The sequence below is a fragment of the Anser cygnoides genome, chromosome 2, assembly GCF_040182565.1.
Source record: "Anser cygnoides isolate HZ-2024a breed goose chromosome 2, Taihu_goose_T2T_genome, whole genome shotgun sequence".
NCBI lineage: Eukaryota > Metazoa > Chordata > Aves > Anseriformes > Anatidae > Anser > Anser cygnoides.
Genome location: NC_089874.1, coordinates 128,035,025 through 128,054,556, shown reverse-complemented (window position 1 = coordinate 128,054,556; position 19,532 = coordinate 128,035,025). Strand labels below are relative to the sequence as shown.

Below are 19,532 nucleotides of genomic sequence, written 5' to 3'. Positions count from 1 at the left end.
AGGTATTTTTATTGTAATGTATGTAAATTAATATTTGTCTGTATTAGTATTTTGGAACACAATTTTAATAAAGTTCAGTACAGATTTGGAGTGATGAGCAGGAATAATTATCTATTAAATTTACCTATACGTCTATCCAAAGTTGTTTATACAAGACATAGAACTCTGTGGAATGCAAAAATTTGGACAATTTATTTCCTAAAAGCTCAGAATACCACTTGACAATGTTTTTTAATTAAAACAAAAATAAAACAAAACAAAAATAAAAAGCAAAGTATTTATAGCACTATATGATATACATTTTCATTTAATACTGAACATTCACATAATTAGAATTTTCAAAGTACAAATTATGTTCATGGTATTTACATACTTGTATGACTGCAGAGCGAAATAAAGTCTTAATAGCATTTCATTAATTATTTATTTAATAATCATTTAATAATCATTTCATTAATTAATTATTATGGTCAATACTAATCCAAACTCTTACATTTCCTGGTTTTATATTTTTGAATCACTAAGGACAGCCCTTACTTCATTCAGCCCTTACTTCAAAGGCTAAATGATGTTAATAAAAACAACTCAGGGAATCTTTGTTGTTTAAAATCATTAGAAAAAAAAAAAAGAATAAAATCAGAAAAATGTGTGTACATGTAAATGCAGTTATGCACATTTTCAAGTGTTTGTAAGAAAACATACTTTTAATCTGTAAAGAATAAGGTTTTTTTTGTTTGTTTGTAATAGTGTGATGTTCACCAGCTACTGTTGGGAGGACTGAGAAATACCTTGAATGTGTGAAAACTCAAATATAAGGTAGCTTTTGAAGAAATTAAAGCAGCACAAATGTACACGCATGATCATTAACTCCTGCTCACCTTTATCAATGCCTAACATGCAGTGTCCAGGAAGGTAACCAAAATTGCACATCTAGACTGTTCTCCATGAGAATTAATAAGTCTATTCACAGGCACTAAGAAAAAAAAAAATCCTGCTGTGATCATCTAGTTTGATCACTCACATACCTGCACACTGCCTACAGAATTTCCAGCTAGACTAACGTCTATCATTTAGAAAGCCCCATCGCCACACTTTGATGACTCCAACTTCATTGCCTCCCTTAACTTTTGGTTACAATGCTTAGGACTTCTGGCTGCTAAGACACAGTATTAATTTCCTCCATCACAGTTTCAAGAGTTGAGTCTTTCTTATTTAAATATCTATTTACAGATATTATCTCCTAGGTTCCTAGTTGAATGCCTTTAGGTGAGGCAAACTCCTAATAGGTTTTCCCAAACCCTGAGTCATTTTTTATCACCTTCTGTAATCTCTCAAGTAATTCCAATCTTTAATGCAATCCAAACTGCAGATTTTAGGTGATACTATTTTGAATAATTGCTTTGTTACTTAACTTTTTAGACATTCAAGGAATGGTCTACCCTTTTTTGCTACAGCATTATGCTGAGAGCACACACTCAGATGATCATCTGTGATCATCCTAAATCCATTAGGTCACTGCTTTCCAGGACAAAGCTTCATTATTCTGCAGCAGAGACAGATATATTTCTCTGGTGCCAGATATATTTCATTTGGTTCAAATATATTTCATCTGGTTATAATAAAGTGCATTTTACTGGAATGTGGCCATTATATCAGGGGATTCATATCATTTAATAACTTCAACTTCTCCTTCCCACTGGTTATTTAAACCTATCAGGCACTAATGAGCCCCATTCATCTATGTCTTCCCATTAGAAACTCTATTTTTTGATTCCTCGGTAAGCCAGCTTTTAATTTACCTAATGTGTGTCCTGATAATTCTCTATGTCTTTTTTAAAAATTACAGTGTTTTTCTTATAACATTAAATGTATTTGGGAATCTAAGTTTACCATAATAATACAAGTTGCATAAAAATATATAGTTAAGTTTGGAAGCTGTTCTGAAAAAACAGCTTTTTGCACTGAAATAAAAGATTTTTTTTTCTCACTAGAATGGAAAATTTCTCCTTCCCCTCAAATGTTTAGTTCAATGGGAACTTTTCCAAGATTAAACCAAATATTTGATAGTAGAAACAAAGTGACATGAACTAAGGCCATAACAGCACATTCAATTGAATTAGGAACTTTGAGTCTGATTCCAACTGTCCCAAGCTGCATTTGAACTCTCCCCTAACTTTTCAAGAGTGATGTAACTACTGGTTGAAATATTGTCAATCTTTACTTTGTTTCACTATCTATAAATAACTGAATACAAGTAGAAAAAGTTCCAGGCTAGAAAATTGTTTTCTCTCTCATTTTCAGATTCCAAAAGCTGTTACATGAAATGGTTAAGCTTCAGCTATAGGTGTTGCAAGACATCCAGCCATCCAACAGGCCTGGAGAAATTCTATTTAAAGGAAATCAATCCTGACTGGTATTCCACTTCCGAAGCAGACCTGGAACTGTCTAGAAAAATTTGGAAAATGACTCATACACCAAGCACATAAAAGCATCATGGCACTCCATAGGAAGGCTATATGGGATGGGGAGATAAAACATGCTGACATTCTTAAATTCTAGTTTATATTACCACCTTTGAGATATTTGGTGAAAGAAATATACCAGTAAGCTTCTTCTAAAGAATGTGGAATCTCAAATTAAAGTTTCCCAGAAGTTGAACACAGATTCACTTCCGGGACAAGAAAAAGGTTCTTTGCAGTGAATTTACTAACCACTGGGAAATGTCTCCAACTATATATATTTTGTTCTTATTAACCAGGCATGTAATTAACTAATACATTTGTTATGTCATATATCTAGTCTACTTGTTTGAGAAAAAGTCCTAGCCTCACCCTATCCACTGAAAATTTCCAGTGCTTCAATACTGCTTCAGAGCAGAATAAAAACACAAACAGCAGAATTTGACTGACAGGAATGTGTTTGTGTTAATATCATAAAGGTGTCACTCTTACTCATACTGAGTGGTACCTGGCTCTAGTAAGAGGAAACTTTCACATCAGTCAGATTCCAGCAGCAAACTTCTCCTTTTTATCAACTCTGATCAAGCAGTTTTCCAAGTCTTGGGACCACCTATTTTCATAACTTATTAAGAAAAATAACCATTCAGCTGTGTGAATTTGCTCAGCAGAAGGAATTTTACCCAGAGTCAATAATTGTAAAGGTTGTAATTTTACTGGAACATGGTCTGAATTTCATGATTCTACAAAAAAACTTTTATTTTTGGGTCTTTTTCTTAGGCAGACATTTGTGCAGAATGGGAAAATGAATGTTTTACTCAATACTTGTTGAAGTCATCAGTAGAATGTCTTTGACTTCAGTGTTTCAAGACTAGTATGAGAATGAATGGGGTGGAAATAACAGTTTTTTCCCAACAATCAGCTTTTACTTGTTAGCAGTTGACTTTCCACTGCAAAACCTTAGTAAAAAGTTTGCAGATGTATTGCTAAATGTTTAATTTCTTGTCACAGATCAGTAGGTGAGATTACAAGACTTGTATCCAGTCAGCTGAGCTAGAAATGAGTATCTAGTGCTCCTGTTGGAAAGCAGAAATTAGGGTGAATTGATAGTAGCCAAACCACTTACCATGCCAATGACTACACAACTGACATGCCTTAACAACACCAGGTCAAGAAATGTGTGTATACACCCATGCACACGCACCCAAAAATATGTATATATTTAATATGGATTGACCCAGTAGCAAGTTCCCTAAGAGCCTAAATTATTTACCTATTGTGCACATCTGCCAAACGGACTGACTGTCGGTGTAGGGATCCTCTGTGTCCAGGGCTCTTGGGCCTGGGAAAATCTGCTTTGAGGGTTACTTCTTGACTTAGGCACTCAAGAAAGCAGACTCAGGCCCTTGGGCAGCAAGTCCTTTCCAGGACTACAGATGGTAGGTCAAATTACAGCAAAAGACTGCCTTTGTCCTTTCAAGGTTCTTGGAAGCTGGTGATGCATTAGAATTTCTCAACCAGCAATATTTCTAGGGCCTGTTCCCAAGGGAAAATTCAAGCTGACTCTTGCCAGTCCCTTGAAACTTCACATAAAAGCTGTCTGAGAAATGCTCTGGTGATTGTAGATGCAGCTCTTCTGTTTCCTTGCATCAGTACCCCGTAAAGAAGAAAACTGATGAGAGTTCTTTGGCAAAAGTAAACTGAAGCATTGTGAAAGTGGTAAATATTTTCTCCAGATCCCTTCTCTTTCCAAGAATGATCTTTATGCATCCTCTGAAAACTCTCTGCAGAGAATCAGCACACAAGCAAACTACTAAAGGTAACAATGGGGAAGTGTCCAGAGCGACATCTAAGGAAGAAAACATGAGTCCCTTTCTACAGGTTTTTTTAATCATACTAAAATCACAGAACAGCCACAAATCCTTGATTTTGGATTGTATTGCCTTGATATTTTTGACTCCTCTTTGCTCAGTGTGTACAGAATATCAAAGAATAACACATCTAGCAAGCAGAAGAGATTTACTTATTAAATAACAGAAGTACTTAAAGTGTGTGTTGGTTCCTATTTTTTAATCACAACATTTATATTACAAGGACAAAAAATATACTCCCTCTCTCTTTCTGAGATAAGTCTGCAAACATAATTAAGCACATAAAGATGAAGAAGGAGAGGGTATGATAAAAAAAAAAAGGCAATATTTCTTACAATGTTTTTCATTCCTTCTTTAATATAAATCTTTTTAGCTGTAATCATTCATATTGTTTTATATGAGTACCTATTTGATTTCAAATTTTCTTATAATTCATAGGAAACTTTAAGAATGATTGACTTCCAGTTATCTTTGGATCTTACTGACAAGGATAATTTTTAAGATGCTGTCAGAGAGCCTAAAGAATTTAGAAAGTAAAGTCTGATTTTTAGGAATTGAGACCCTAGAACTCATTTCCATAAGACAAGGTGTATGCTGCTGTATCTGTTTTGCAAATGATGCTTATCAGGAGATTTTGAGATGCCAAACTGACCCAAATCTTTTCAATTATCATTCATTGGCTTTGAAAGTAGCCTCTTTAAACACCTGAATATGAGTTCATTTGAAAGTGGTACTCTTCAACCCCCCCCCCCCCCCCCAAGTTTTTCATTCTTTTCCTTGTGGAACACTAACCACAAGGTATTAATTTAAAAGAACCCAAGGTGACTCACATATCTTCTCTTTTTGCATTGTTTTTCCACTACCAAAAACTAGCTTTACACCTGGCTGCTATTATCTCAAAGTAGTCAAAGAATGTGGTAAATATTATCCACATGTAATTTATTAAAAGCTGAGTCAAAGAACAGGTGTTGCTATTGTAAAGATTAATTTCGTAGCTCTTCTGCTAAGACTCATAAATTATGAACTCCTGGGCCCCTCGACACTAAATCACATGCACCCAACATCCACACAGATTTATTAACTTGAGAGTGAAAAAATGATGCACAATCTTGCCAGCTGCTCTGCCTGCAAGCACTGGCATCAGCAAGTATGCCAAGCCTCTCCGTGACACCCCACTTTACAACTGGGAACTGCCAGGTTCTCTTTGCCAGCATTGGCAGTTCTGCACTTTCTGCTTGCCTATGTCACTAGCATACCCCCTCACATAGGCAAGATAGTATTGTTATTGTCAATAACATTAGTCATATTAGATTTCAGATACATAAATTATTGCTCTGATAAACATTCTTGTTCTACTACTTTAGTTATGTTAGTAGGAAGACCGACCAACTAGAAATGATGCAGCAGTTAACTATGCAGACATACAGTCTCAAAGGAGTAGATTACCACTGCAGATCTCTCTTTGCTAAAGAAACTATAGTTTACAGTTACCTTATTTCCTTCTTTGTTCTTGGTGCCCTCAGATCCAGAAAAAAACAAACGTTATTACTCAGGCAAGTATAATCTCTACTGATCTGGAGACAGGACTGATACTTTTTAATACTATAACCTATAATTTGCTATTCTCTCACACTGGGCAATAGCATCAATCTCCCAGAATTCTTGGAATCTTATAGCACAGGATCTTGGATGCTCAGAAATCTCCCCACCCACACAATTCAGGTACAGCAGCTTCAAATAAACACTTGCTGCACATCTGATGTGTCCTGAAGCATCAGTCTCCCTGTCACATACTTAGAACCAGTCCATGTGTGTGCAGACAGTCCTGTAAATGTTGGTGGGATTGTAAATTCATTAGAGAAAAATACAGGGGAAAATTCATGTCCAAAGATAGGGCAGGTACCAGACAGGCTCTCCCTTTGGCCACTTATATTGACCTTCAGCCCTAGTGGTAGGTTCAGATTTAAGCAAAACCAGAGTAATCAGCTTTGGACTAAAATCAGCTGAATACATAAAACTTCATTTTAACACTAGTGTTAAAAAAATAGCTCATGTTCTTCAGTATCTCAGTATTTAAACTGAAACTTCATAGTCAAACCTTGGGCTATTTATGGATATGTGAAACTGCTATACGAATAGAAAAATCTTCTTAAAGTGGCATCATTTAAAAATATGTCCTGTTTATCTGGCCTGATTATCATTAACTATGAATCCCATACACAACTGTTTGATTCCATGATGAGACTGGCTTTTTCTTATTTTAACTATGCATGTTTAAGGAATTTTTAGTCACATGTATTAAGTTTTCTAAATATGCTGATTAAATCACCTGTTCTTTTTAAGTATATCATCTTAAATATGTATGGAAATTGTATGTTCACCCTTTCAGATCAGAAAACAACTGCAAAGTAAAAAGAAAATGTGAAAAACATTTAACATTTCCAGCAAGATTATTTTCAGGTACCTTGTAGCCAGATACAAGTTGCTACAGTTTGAAAGTATTGTGATTTATAGTGTGCTACTTGTTGTTACCTGTTCTGTCAGTTAGGTTATGATCCTGCTGACCTTTACTTTCATGATCAGACAACTGCTTCAAAGAGTGTAGGAAATTAAGGATTACTTGTGTGATTAAGAACATTTTTTTCATACAGAGGAATTCAGAAGAATGAAGGCAAACTAGAAATAATGAGGAAGAAGGTTCTACCTTTTAGAACTGCTGTTTCTTTTTTGTTGTTGTTTTGTTTTGTTTTTTGCTTTTTTTCCTGGTCAATACAGATTTACTACACAAAGCATCTATTTCAACTTCATGCTATTTCTCTGGAACAACTACTTTAACACATCAGTACAAATTGTTTCACTTAGCTAGGTAAACTGGTCTGTGATCATTTTGTCAATGCTCAGTGACTGTAGGAAAGCTTATGGAAATCAATCATATAAAGCTCAGCCGTTAAACAAATGAGTAATTGCTACTTATGAGAAAATCTCTGAACAAGCATGACTTCTTTGCAGGACTTGGTGATATGTAAAAGTGAAGTTAAAAGTTTGATTTTTTTTTTTTGGACATATTATCATCACCTAACAAGTATACTTACATTTGTCTTGGTCAGCTTCCACTCCTTCACTTTCTGTGTCACTCGGCAATATCCAAGGCTGATGAGTAAGCTGAAGCTGTTGTAAGAATTCATCCTGCCACAAACAGATCTATTTTAGATAAAGTGACACAGAATGGTACTAATAAATGACGATTGTAGCAAACACTCTAGTTTGAATTAACCGGAGAGGAAAAGGCCTTCAATAAAAAAAAAAAAAAAGAAAAGAAAAAAGAAAGAAAAAAAGATTCTTTCTGTGAAATAAAAGCAGAATGTAGAGATTATATAAGCTCCCTAGATTTATTATTATTTTTTTTATTATTTTTAATTGAATTCCTGTTTATTTGTCTGTTTATTCTGGAAAACAATAAATCTTTATTTATGAATCTACTATGGCCACAGATATATATATATATAAATTGTCATCTTAGAAATACAGTGACACAGAACAAAATCTTAATGCAGATATTCTATCTGGCCCTGCAGTTTTTGGACCGTGCTTAGACATGTCATGAATCATTTGCTTAAGCAAGACTTCAATTTGTCAGAACTTTCCCTGTTTTCAATCCCATAAGAACGAGGACCTGCAACCTGATATAGAACCTATAGTTTTATTGGAGAAAGCCTAGGAAGGAAAAATGCTATGGACACTTTTGTCTCCAAGATACCATAAAACTCTAAGCATCAAAATATAAATGTTATACATGGTTAATAATCCATATCCAGCTGAATACATGCTATTTAAAAATGTCTTACAATCACCTCCTTTTTACATGATGTATATATGTATGTATATAAAAATATTTTTTCCATAGACACATATTCATGTAAGCATGTAGACACATGTAAAATAATATGACAGATTCCTTTGCAATATTAAAGGTAAGAGATGAGAGTGGAACGCATTGTTTCATTTCAACAGTAGTTCAAACATGCAAGTTGAGTCTCCAAAAGTTAACTCTAACATCAGCCAGATATCATAAAATTACTGGCCAGATTCTCATAAGCACCTTATGGAAAAGGGGGCTACCAGCCCTGTCTCGTTTTATATCAGCTGAAAATCAGAACCTACATATTCAAAGTATTCAAGAATCTATGTATTCATAGTATTGCACAGTGCCCAGCATTACTTTTATTGCTAGGTCATCTGGTTTAAAAATATAAACTAGGCTTGTTTTACTCAGTTCTTGGAAACTGAAGACTGTTCAATTGAGATCTATCCTAGTGTAAGCAAATTGTTAACTCTGTTAGTAACCTGTTAAAAATTTCTAAAAAACTGCCGCAATGAGCCAACAGGAAGCTCAGGCAGCAGACCCAGGCCTTACACACGTATTGCCATTTTTAACTGTTCTCTATTCAAGAAAAGTAGAAGTTTGCTGACTGCAGCACTGAAATGGGGAAAGGTTTTGGTTCATGTAGTAGGATTCTTGCAGATGGAGCAAGTGGCTCTTGCACTAGTCAGCATGCTGAATCTTCCAAAAATAGACTGAAGAACTGAGCCAGGCAGCAGAAGAGAATGGAAGTACCTGACCAAAAAGAGAGTCCTTATGACATTGAATTGTGCTCTATACTCCAGTGACTAGGAGGAGGCCTTGTGTTAACCAGTGCTGTATTCAAATCAGCTGAAATTTCCCAGTATTAACAATGACAGACCAATAAATATTACTGAACACCACTTTAAACTGTCTGGATGAAAAAAGTGATTGTAAAATTCCAAGCGCTGAGAAAACGAGATGGCAAACAAGGGAGGCAGTAGTATTTTCATCTCTACAACTATTGATAACTATCACAGCATTGTGTCACTTTAATGGAATCCATCCTAAGGAGATAAGCAGGATTCAACATTCCTTTGTCAATTTATACAAAACACCAAAGGATACAGTAAATGCATAAAAGTATCTCTACAAAAGGATTTGAAGCCCTGATTTATTAGTTTTATAGAGATAATAAAACTATTTCTCTAGGTAGCATTTTTTGCTATAATTCAATTCAGCCTTGAACAGAGCTGATAATGGAACACACCTGTTAAAACGTTGTAATATTATGTGTGCCAAGAGGCAGAAACTTGTCCACAAAATCTCAGAACATTTTAAGTCTTAAGCATTAAATTAAAATTCTTCACAGCTGATATGTTAAGTACTTGCCAAATTATTTAAGATTTGCGTTATAACAAGATTAAATCATCCTGAGCTATAGCATGAACTTTATCAAAACTTATAAAGAACTCTGAATTGTACTTTGAATGCTTTTGTATTTTAGACTTCTTATCTTTGAAACACATTACAGACTAGGAAGCATAGATAAGGCATTGAGAGATATGTTAGAAGTCCTGATAACCGAAAAAGTGACAGCATGCACCTTGTAAGTCCACTCATAGCCTGTATTTTTTAATTCAAGCCCCTTATAATAAAACACGTTGCTGGTACTCAGTAACTGCTTCCTTTTCAACTGACATATTCTCATCAAATATGTATCAGTTTTGTACTGGTAAATTCCATTAATACCACATGAGAGTAAGGAAGCAGATTTTTTTTCAAAATATTACCACAGCATCTTGTATAGGGTTGGTAATATAGCCACAGTGCATTCACATCTAATGGAAATTTCCTGTTAACACCGTAAGTGTAAGAAAAATAAAGGCAATTTCTCTTCTTTTATTTTACTGTTTTTATACAGGAAGGGGATACACAACCTCCAATGAAAGTTGCAAAATAATTTACAGTCTCAGCTTTTAGTTTTATACATTTTTAATCTGCAAAAGTACAAAGAAAAAACTTTTTTGTTCTTCACATAGCTTCCATTGACTTTCCAAATTTGTCTCCATGGTCAAAGAGAAATCACATGGGCAGAAATAGAGGGACACCTCTAACATGGCAAAAGACATTACTGAACAGAGATACTTTCTGGGTATGATCCGTCCTTACCCACTTGTATTTTCCTAAGTGAGCAGGAACTTGATTGGACAAAGACAGCTAAAAGAGCTCCCAAAGTTTCCAGTGTAACATTCCAAACATGAGGTTGGCAGCAGTAGATTGGCCAGATCTCCACCAGTCAGTTTCTGAGACCTGAGGGCTCTACAGCTTGACAGATGAAGCTCACCAGTATGAACACGTCATACTAGCCATTTTCCCCCTTGGAATCAGAGCTGGTCCCAAGAGAAGTTTCCATTAAGTCAAAGGTCTTGTGCATGTCAGGAAGGGACTAATAAAGTTTGAGCTGGGGGACTAGCAGCCAATACTACTGTGCCCAGTGATAAAGAAGAAAGAAAAAAGTTTGTCGCTTCTAGTAGGGATCATAACAGTGGATACGATTCTGCACAGGAATGCTGAGATTTAATGCCAGCTTTACAGTGGGCTTACTGGATGAGACTGGACATGCTATTCTATCTCTAGAACAGGGTAATGATATTGCTCTTTTCTTAAAGTACTTGAGACAAACATATGTACACATATTAAAATAATGTATAACAAGACTATTATTATAAGAGGTATCAGCAAAGTTTGGGATTTCAGAAACAGAAGTAAAAAATCACAGCAAATGAAATGGGTTTTCAATATTATTATTACTAAACCACAAAAAGGTTGTGGAAGTAAGCATTTTTAATTGCTTGTCTTGTTACAGGAAGTATCAGAGGGGACTGAGAGAGTTGCTGTCCCTTGGTAGAGATACAGTGCTCATCACATAGCACTTGCAGGATCCTGTACAACAACAATCCAAGTTGGCATCACATGACTATATGTCAGTGAAGTCCAAAAAACTGATGTGTTTAGTGGGAAACAATGAAACCCTTCATTTCTTTTAAACATTCTTAGTTAAAAAAGTGAACTTCAATACTCATTTTCTGGTACGTGAGAAAATTTCAACACACAAACACACCCATCCCTCCAAACAGTGGATGAATGATTTTGTCAAAAAATATTTCTGTTACAATTACATATTTTTTTCATGGAAAATTTCTGGTTTGAAAATATATTGACTGTAGTCACCTTTGGTCATTTTTAAATTGGATATCCAATTCTGGATGAAGAACTAGCTCAAGTGATGAGATTAATGCACTGCCATTCAAAAACAAAAATGAGGATTTTTTTTTCCACCGCTAAATATATAGGTCAATATAGAAGGATTGGCATTTCCTGAGAAAAAATCACCTTAGTGAGGCATGTATCTGAGATAGACAGCAAGGTTATTCTTTCACAGGTGCTTTTATTTCCACTGCCTACACAGTAAAGTTATCTTTAAGGCAGCTAAGGTTAGCAGAGGAGAACCCACTCAAAATTTACAAGGTACTTTAACTTCGTTTTTCTTTTTTTTTTTTTTTTATACAAAGACTAATCATGTAAAAGCCATTAATATAAGACAGGAAGTTCTTGTGCTCTGAATTAGTCTAGCTAACAAGCACAATAGTGATAGTGATTCAGCAATGTTGGACATTTTCTCATTGAAGTTCAGCTTTATGTTTCAGAAAATCTGTCCATTCAGAGATGCCTAACTAATCATTCCAGTGTGTAAAAAAAGAAACAAACAAACAAAAAAGCAGACCAAGGAAATATTATGCATTGTCAGTGCAGCAGGAGGTTAGGAGGATAAAATACCTTGGAAGCATAAAGATAAGATAAAAAGATAAAGTTGTGTTTAATGGTCCAGACATATTCACCTCAGAAACTGTAAGGCTAATAAAACTGCTGTGCATTCAGCAGGCAAGACCCTACAGATCTCATGGAAAATTTGGGGGCATGAGTGTTTTAGTAAGATTTCCGCAATAATCCTGACATTCTCTCATCAGTACTTCTCAAAGCTGAGCAGTATTTTCTTGCTACTTTTCTCATCATTATGTTTCAAGGTTTTTTTCAAAGCAGTAAGTTACATTAAGTATATTGATATTACTTCAACATAAAACACAATCTCGTCTTCATGTTATAGTAGCTCTTAACCATAGCAAAAACATTAAATTGAAAATCTTACTTCTGATAAACTGCTTCTCTGAGTTGTGACAGTTCCAACAACATCTCCACTCATTTGCACAGAGAGCCCTGAAGCAGCGCTGAGGGTCCTCCCCATTTGGCTCTTAGACGTCAAAGATCGGCTTCTGTGCATATTGATGACACCTTCTTTATTTCCTTGATTGCTAGGGGTAAGAGGCCGTGACAGCAAGCTGTTTGGGGTCACAGGTCTGCTTCCTGGTGTTGATGGAGTCGATGGCCTGTTGGTTTGTGCACCAGGTGTTGGAGGCCTGCTGTTTGCAAGACTCGAGACCTGTGCTCGGCTGTTAGTGGGCAGCGGTGGTGATTTGTTTCCTTGGAGTTGCACATTTTTCCCCATTTGAGGCGGAACCTGAGGCCTTGGATTTTGGCCTTGTGTAGCTTGAAGATTGCCTTGATGGTCAGATGTAACTGAACTGTGGTGTTGGATACTAGGGCTTCTTGAGAGCCTTGCTTCTTCCCATAGTGCTAGGTCCTTTTCAATATCTGTGCACACATACAAACAAACACACAAAAAATCCTCACTTCTGTTTCTCTCAGGTTTAAAATTCTTATTGATTTTCTCCACTATAAGTGACAACTTTAAGTTGTGCAGAGAAAATCTATTCACCCATAAGATATAAGGCATCAGAATTAACAGTTTGACGATCATGTCCTCAGAAGTTATTTACAGTTGATTTACTGCACACACATCTATCCCACAGAAATACAATATTGCCACTTCATTGAATCATCTAGCTATAAACGTCACTACAACCTACAAAAACCTCTCTCATCTCATCAAAGTTCTCTCTCTGTGGCTTTTGCAATTTCTCATCAGTATCAGGCTAAAATGGAGCTATGAACTAAACTCACAGTCCTTAGCCGCACTGTAGGGCAATCCAAAACTGGTTCAAGATGAGACTTTTGATTCTGGTGTCACTGTCTATTGCCCAAACAAAACTCTGGGGCTCTTCACCTCGAGTACATCTAGATCTGTGATCCTGCCTGGATCTGAATTTTGTACTGTGGTCTGTCTTCACTGCCACAGCAGGTGAAGGGGTCCCCAAGGTCTAGAATTCAAGAGAGAAAGCTGACTCCCATTTGGTGTTCCAGTCCCTACCCTGCACAGGAGGACTATAAGGAACAAGATCCTATTTAAAAATGGAACAGTTCAGGTGTAGTGAGGAAAGTATCTTCTGAATTCACATAATTCATATAAATGCTCCTAATGATTTAAATCCAACAAAGTTAGGTGAGGGTAAGTTAGAATTTAGGTTAGAATAGCTACTAAAGTGAAAATTCTTTGCAAGTAAAAATGTCAAGAAGCTTAAGGAGCAGTTCATTTAATCTCACACAATTGTTCTGAATTTTCACTCTCACTGACATGTACTCTACTGTAATTTGATTCTGATGGTGACAGTCGCTTACCTTTAGAAAAGAAATGCTATTTTCCTTCAAACTGTACAAGCCAGAAGCTGTAAATCAGCATGGCTGCACTGACTTAATCACCTATTAAGTGAACATATATAAAATGTGGATTTCATTTTTATTTGCGCCTTAAAGTCCTAAAATAAACACTTTCTAAACTGCATATCAGAAAATCAGATTTTCTTGCAAGTCTTCTTACCAGGTAAACAGAATAAAAATAATATAAAATATTATAGGTATATTATATGTATAAAATTAATGTTTTATGTAAAATAGTTAAATATGTGCCACCTTCAACATTCACATAGTTTGAAGTAGCAGTTTGAAAACAGGAAAATAAGGTACATCAGGTTCATGTTACTACTTCAACACAAGATATTCCTCACATTGAAAATATTATTACTAAAAAAAAATAAAGGTGATAAAAATGAAATAGTTGTGAAAGCCTCAGATAAAAGTGTCTTTCAACTCTTTAAAAATTAAATGTTTTGCTGCTAGCAAATTTTAAAATGTAGTTATTCTTTCTAGCACACAATTAAGAATATTTCTAATTGCCACCTCAACCTTACAATAATGTTACTAAAAACTGGCCTCTAAAATTAATTGTTTCCATTTTAAAATAATTATGTCTTGAAGTACTCTTCCATTATGCTTTAAAAAAATCAATACATATCACTTTGGAATTTGTAAGATGCCTGGCTTTAATCCAGGGACCAATAAATGACAATGTGGGTTACCTGGTTTAAACTGATTAAGAAATATGCTCTTTTGAAGATTCAGTTTACTTTCTGTCTTTGCAAAATTCAGACCTCTAACTTTCCCATGGTGATTCAGTATGAAAAGAAATTATCTGAATATTAAATGATTTAATAACAGCTAAATAAACGTTTTTGTGGCTCATGTTTCCTTCATTTCATATAGTAAACAAGCCTGCAGATAAACCAATTATGTTAATCATTTTTCCACATATAATTAACATGTTTTCATAATGTAATTGTTCAGTTTTATTTAGCACATGTTTTCCTTCAGTAACAGCTTTTTAAACAGTAAGGAAAAAAAAAATCAGAAATCTCCAGCCATGTGGTATTATCTGATACACAGTAAATACCAGAACTGAATTATGACTTAGGATTTTTTAAATCCCTTGTCAATGTCATGTAAAGGAAATTAAAATGCAGACAATAGAGCAACACAAAGGCATTTTACTTGCATATCAGAAATGCCAGAATAAGGATATCATTCATAATGTACTTACAAACTGTTTATGCATCTAACAGTTCTACTTGTGGTAAAATATATTCCAGAAGTGTGCAATGACTACAGAATGAGTATAACAAACAAAATGGGCAAGTTACTGGAATTAACTACCAAAGGGAAGAAACAAAACAAAACAAAACAAAACAAAACAGCACAACTCCACTTGCATGTGATATAAAGCAGATACAGTAACGCAAGAGCCTGGATCTTAGACAAAAGTATTACTGAGCCATATGTAAGGAAGGAAAGGAAAATTGATTGCTTCAAAATCTGATTTTGTGAAAATGTTGTTTTCAAATACCAAGGTACTTAGGTATATGCTGACAGTTGATGTTACTCACTAATTTAGCCGTAGGCACCCACTTGTGCCAATGTTAAAAAGTCAGTTTTACACAACATGTTCATAAGAGAAAGGCAAGCTCCTTAAGAAAGTGTATGTGAAACACAGGACTATTTTTCATCATTGCACAGGTAGTCCAAGTCACAAGTCAGGCATCTAAATGACATCCTAGTACTGGATAGGACTAATTGATTACGTCACACTTAGTGAAAGAACTGAAAGAGGGAGACTTGCTGATACCACAGACACTTCACCTTTTGCAACTGTATGAGAAAAATAAGGCTAAGCAAAAACACAGCATTATTATCTGAGGTCCTCTGAGCTGATTCTTCATTGAGGGCAATAATAAAGTTTTTACCTATTTTCTATCAGCATCTGAAAAAAGATTGTCTTTTCCTTTGTCTAAAATATTGACATAGAAAGTTAGGTGAGGATATTTTATTATCTTTTACTACCATACATACCAGCTAGATGTTTTTCCATGGTCTGAAGTTCTTTTGCTGCTAAGGAGTCCTTTAAGAGTTTCTGTCTTGGAGAACCTCCAGGTCTCACACCCATGGCATCCAGGGTCCAAACTGGCTGAGACTTACATAGATAAAAATACATTGGAATATTTTTAATGTACTTTCATATTTATATGCAAAACAATTTTAAAAAAGGGGATGAGACCTCATTTAGAATAGTGAATCTGGTGGGGTACACTGTGCAGAATTAATATATAATGTTCATATGCAAAAAGTACAAAATACAATTTCTTACCTTAAATAACATAAATAGTAGGCATTGCATAAAATCAACAGTTCTAAAGTAATTCAAATATATACACGTACACAAGCTCTTGTTCCACACTGAGACAACTTAACAAGGCAAATTCTTCAATGGTTTACATTCTGTGCAATTCCAGTTACTCATTGGAGTTTGCACTTACTTTAAATTACCACAACATTTGGCACAGTATCTCTGCAAAGCAGCACTTCTGGGAACATCACAGAATTTCCTAATCAAAATTGTCAGTGCTATTTTATCACTGCAAGAAGTACTCCTTTCAGGAACAGCAACTAAATCATTAAGGCAACGTAGCCATTTGGAACAGATGCTGGCAAACATACCGCCTACACAATCATTTCGCTATTGAATGCTGTGGTACTCAAAAGTTACCTGCATTTTCTGGAACCCATTCAGTAATTTCAATAAATGGTTTTAAAATATAATGCTATGAGGTAAACTCAGTAAGTTTTTATATGCTTCCTTGAAATACGCTAGAAGTATATGATGGAATGCTTAAGACTTGGTTATAAAAACAGCGAACAAAAACATTAATTAAAGCATTCTTAACAGCCTATCTGAAATAAATTTTACTTTATTATTTCAGCAAAACATTTCATCTGCAGTGTAGGGGGGTTCTTGCTTTCTCTGGTTTCCCAAAGAAATAAAGCTTATGCAGTGGTCTCATCATCATTTACCTCTTACTAATTTCTTAATCTTCCAGTAAATGTCAAACAAATTTAGAGAGGGGCCAGGGTTTCAAAGGCATTAAGCTAATGTAATCACAGGGAGAATGATTAAGCAGAGGAGGGAGACCCAAACTGGTGACCCCATTTAGGGAAGGCACACAGAGGTCTGCTGCTGCAGTCCGCCGGGCTGTACCGAAGTCACCAACAGACGAGTGGGATCCTGCAAAGCTGCAGCACGTGGCGGTGCTCTCCTGGCCGGGCTCTGACAGCATACAAGGGGTATACTATGGTTCAAAGGATGAACACAAAATCAAAAGTTTGCTATCCTCTTTGCCCACAATTTGCTTTAACTGCAAACATTGTAGCTGCCTTGTGTTTTGTTTTTTGTTGTTGATGATGTTTGTTTTTTTTTTTAATTAAGCATAATTCAACAGAAGTAAACTATTATATGGCATATAATTTATAAATATAATCTTTTAAAATATTTTCTAATAAACAGTGTATTGTACTCCACTGATGACCGTGAAGAATGTCTTTTGTTAATTTGTTAACACAGATTTATATTCATAAAGCAACAGCTATACTGTGAAGTTCCACATCCATACTTAAAAAAAACCACTATTCATATTTTCTTGCATATGAAATAGGTCATACTGCATGTAATCCTACCCTTAGTAATTCACAACATTCTTAAAACACAATTGACATTTTTTGATTTGCCAATTGATTTTTTTTTTTTTACAGAAGTTCTACTCTGGTTAAATTTACCCATATTTAATCTCAGGTAAATATACAGCTGAATAAAACATAAATTACTCGGAAGTAGAAGTAATCCTGCAAACACATTTATTTCAGACATATCGCTATACTTTATTCACCCATTTCCCCAAGAGATTTTGAGAATTTTCCACTTCAGTCCAAACTGTGAATTCTCCATCCAAATCATAACCTGGCTTGCTGATGTCACCTGTATTAACTTACTCACATCTCTTTGTTTCTAACAGATATTAGTTGCTCCGTATCTACCTCTAGATAGAATAGTAACTTATTGTATGAGTGATTCCCTTGAAATGAAAGGAAAAAAGATAAGAGTTGGGAATGAGTAATAGGCCCTCTAACAAAAATTTAATATTCTGATTTTTAACCTATTTTTTTCATCCTCTGATCCTCAGATTTTTATGGGGGAAAGAGGCCATTTTTATACAAATTCAACAGCGTATCTTTTCTTAATGGGGAAAAAAACATCAGGGCATCAATGACTATAGGGTAAAAATCCCCAAGGTTATAAGGGTGAACTCTTTCTATACAGTTTCATGCAAAGACATAACTCTGATGAAATAAAGAATAAAAACTCGTCTGTGGGCTATGGTAATACTTGAAGACCAAATTGTTTGTCTATTATTCTCAACTCTATTGAAGTTTATCATAAACAAATAATTATGGATTTTCTCTAACTCTCTAACATCCAAACACATAGATTTACAAATGTTAGCCTGCTGAGAGGGTTTCACCCTCCATCTTCTATTTTCTGTATATAAAATGGAGAAATCTTTCACTTCAACAAATGTCTATTGTTTCTTCTTACGTTCCACCTTTTCCTCTGTCATACTTATTTCCTTTATGTACGGCAATAATGTAAGACATACCATCTAAGGTGACTATCTGAGTGAAAGCATCTCAGCCTACTGCCCATAATAGAAACTAAAATAAATGGAGAAAAATGATTTTTAATGGTAATCATCACATTAAAAAAATAAAAAAGAATAATATTTAAATTAAATCATGTTCAGTTTGGAGAATCCAAATCACACAGACAGAATCACAGTCACAGAATCATTAAGGTTGAAAAAGACCTCCAAGATCATCTAGTCCAACCATCCCCTTACCATCAATATCACCCACTAAACCATCATCAAACATCAGCAATATCTTTGTATGCTTCTATTCGGATTTTAAAATCTTGTATAAGTTCATTTAAGACACAAAGATATGCCTATGTATAAGCACATACAGGCACACCAAGTCAGTACACGCATATATTCTAATAATGCTTGTGTCTGCCTTCATCATGTTCACACACAACTACAAGAACAAACAGAATTTGTGTTCAGTTCTGGATGTAACACAGATGTATACATTCTTTCTGAGAATAAGTATTAATATTGTGTATGATTTAAAAGTAGTACATTCACATATTTTCAGTTTCTACCATTGCATATTGTTATATGTTCAAACTCCCTTTCAGATAAAGAGTTTCAACACCCTGTGAGGTAATTTTTGAACAATTATTTTCCCCAAATACTGTATCTAGTTATAACAATTTTTGTTATAACAAAATATGTTATTATATTATATATTATATAATGTTGTATATCTTCTTATAACTAGGTAAACTGTGCATATTTTTTTTGTAGTACGTACTACCATAAACTGACAGCATTTTGTCACAGAATAGCATTTCAAAAGACCAAAATAATATTCTAATAGTAGTGATACATGAGATATTTAATAGTAGCAATTTAATTTAATGGTAAATGATGTGCTTATAATACTGCCTTACAATTAAACACTCAATAGAAAATAACAATGATTTGGAAAATCTGAAAAACAAACGAACAAAACCAATTAGAGTTTATTATGACATTAAAACTGCAGTGTAATGAGTTTTTTGCTCCT

The 19,532-nt window shown here is 34.8% G+C and overlaps 1 protein-coding gene across 7 annotated transcripts in view; it reads right to left on the bottom strand.

The window, feature by feature from the left end:
• Positions 1-19,532, bottom strand: part of C2H8orf34 (chromosome 2 C8orf34 homolog) — a 220,264-nt gene that overhangs the window by 54,302 nt on the left and 146,430 nt on the right. For 6 of the 7 annotated variants that reach the window (XM_048076998.2, XM_048077002.2, XM_048076996.2 and 3 more), the window contains 3 exons: positions 15,867-15,987; positions 12,379-12,881; positions 7,420-7,513 (listed from right to left, as the gene is read on the bottom strand). In XM_048076998.2, coding sequence (XP_047932955.2) covers positions 7,420-7,513; positions 12,379-12,881; positions 15,867-15,987 — 718 coding nt within the window. Of the gene's footprint in view, positions 1-2,538; positions 3,533-7,419; positions 7,514-12,378; positions 12,882-15,866; positions 15,988-19,532 lie in introns of those variants that run through there. The other variant, XM_048076999.2, reaches the window with a different exon arrangement.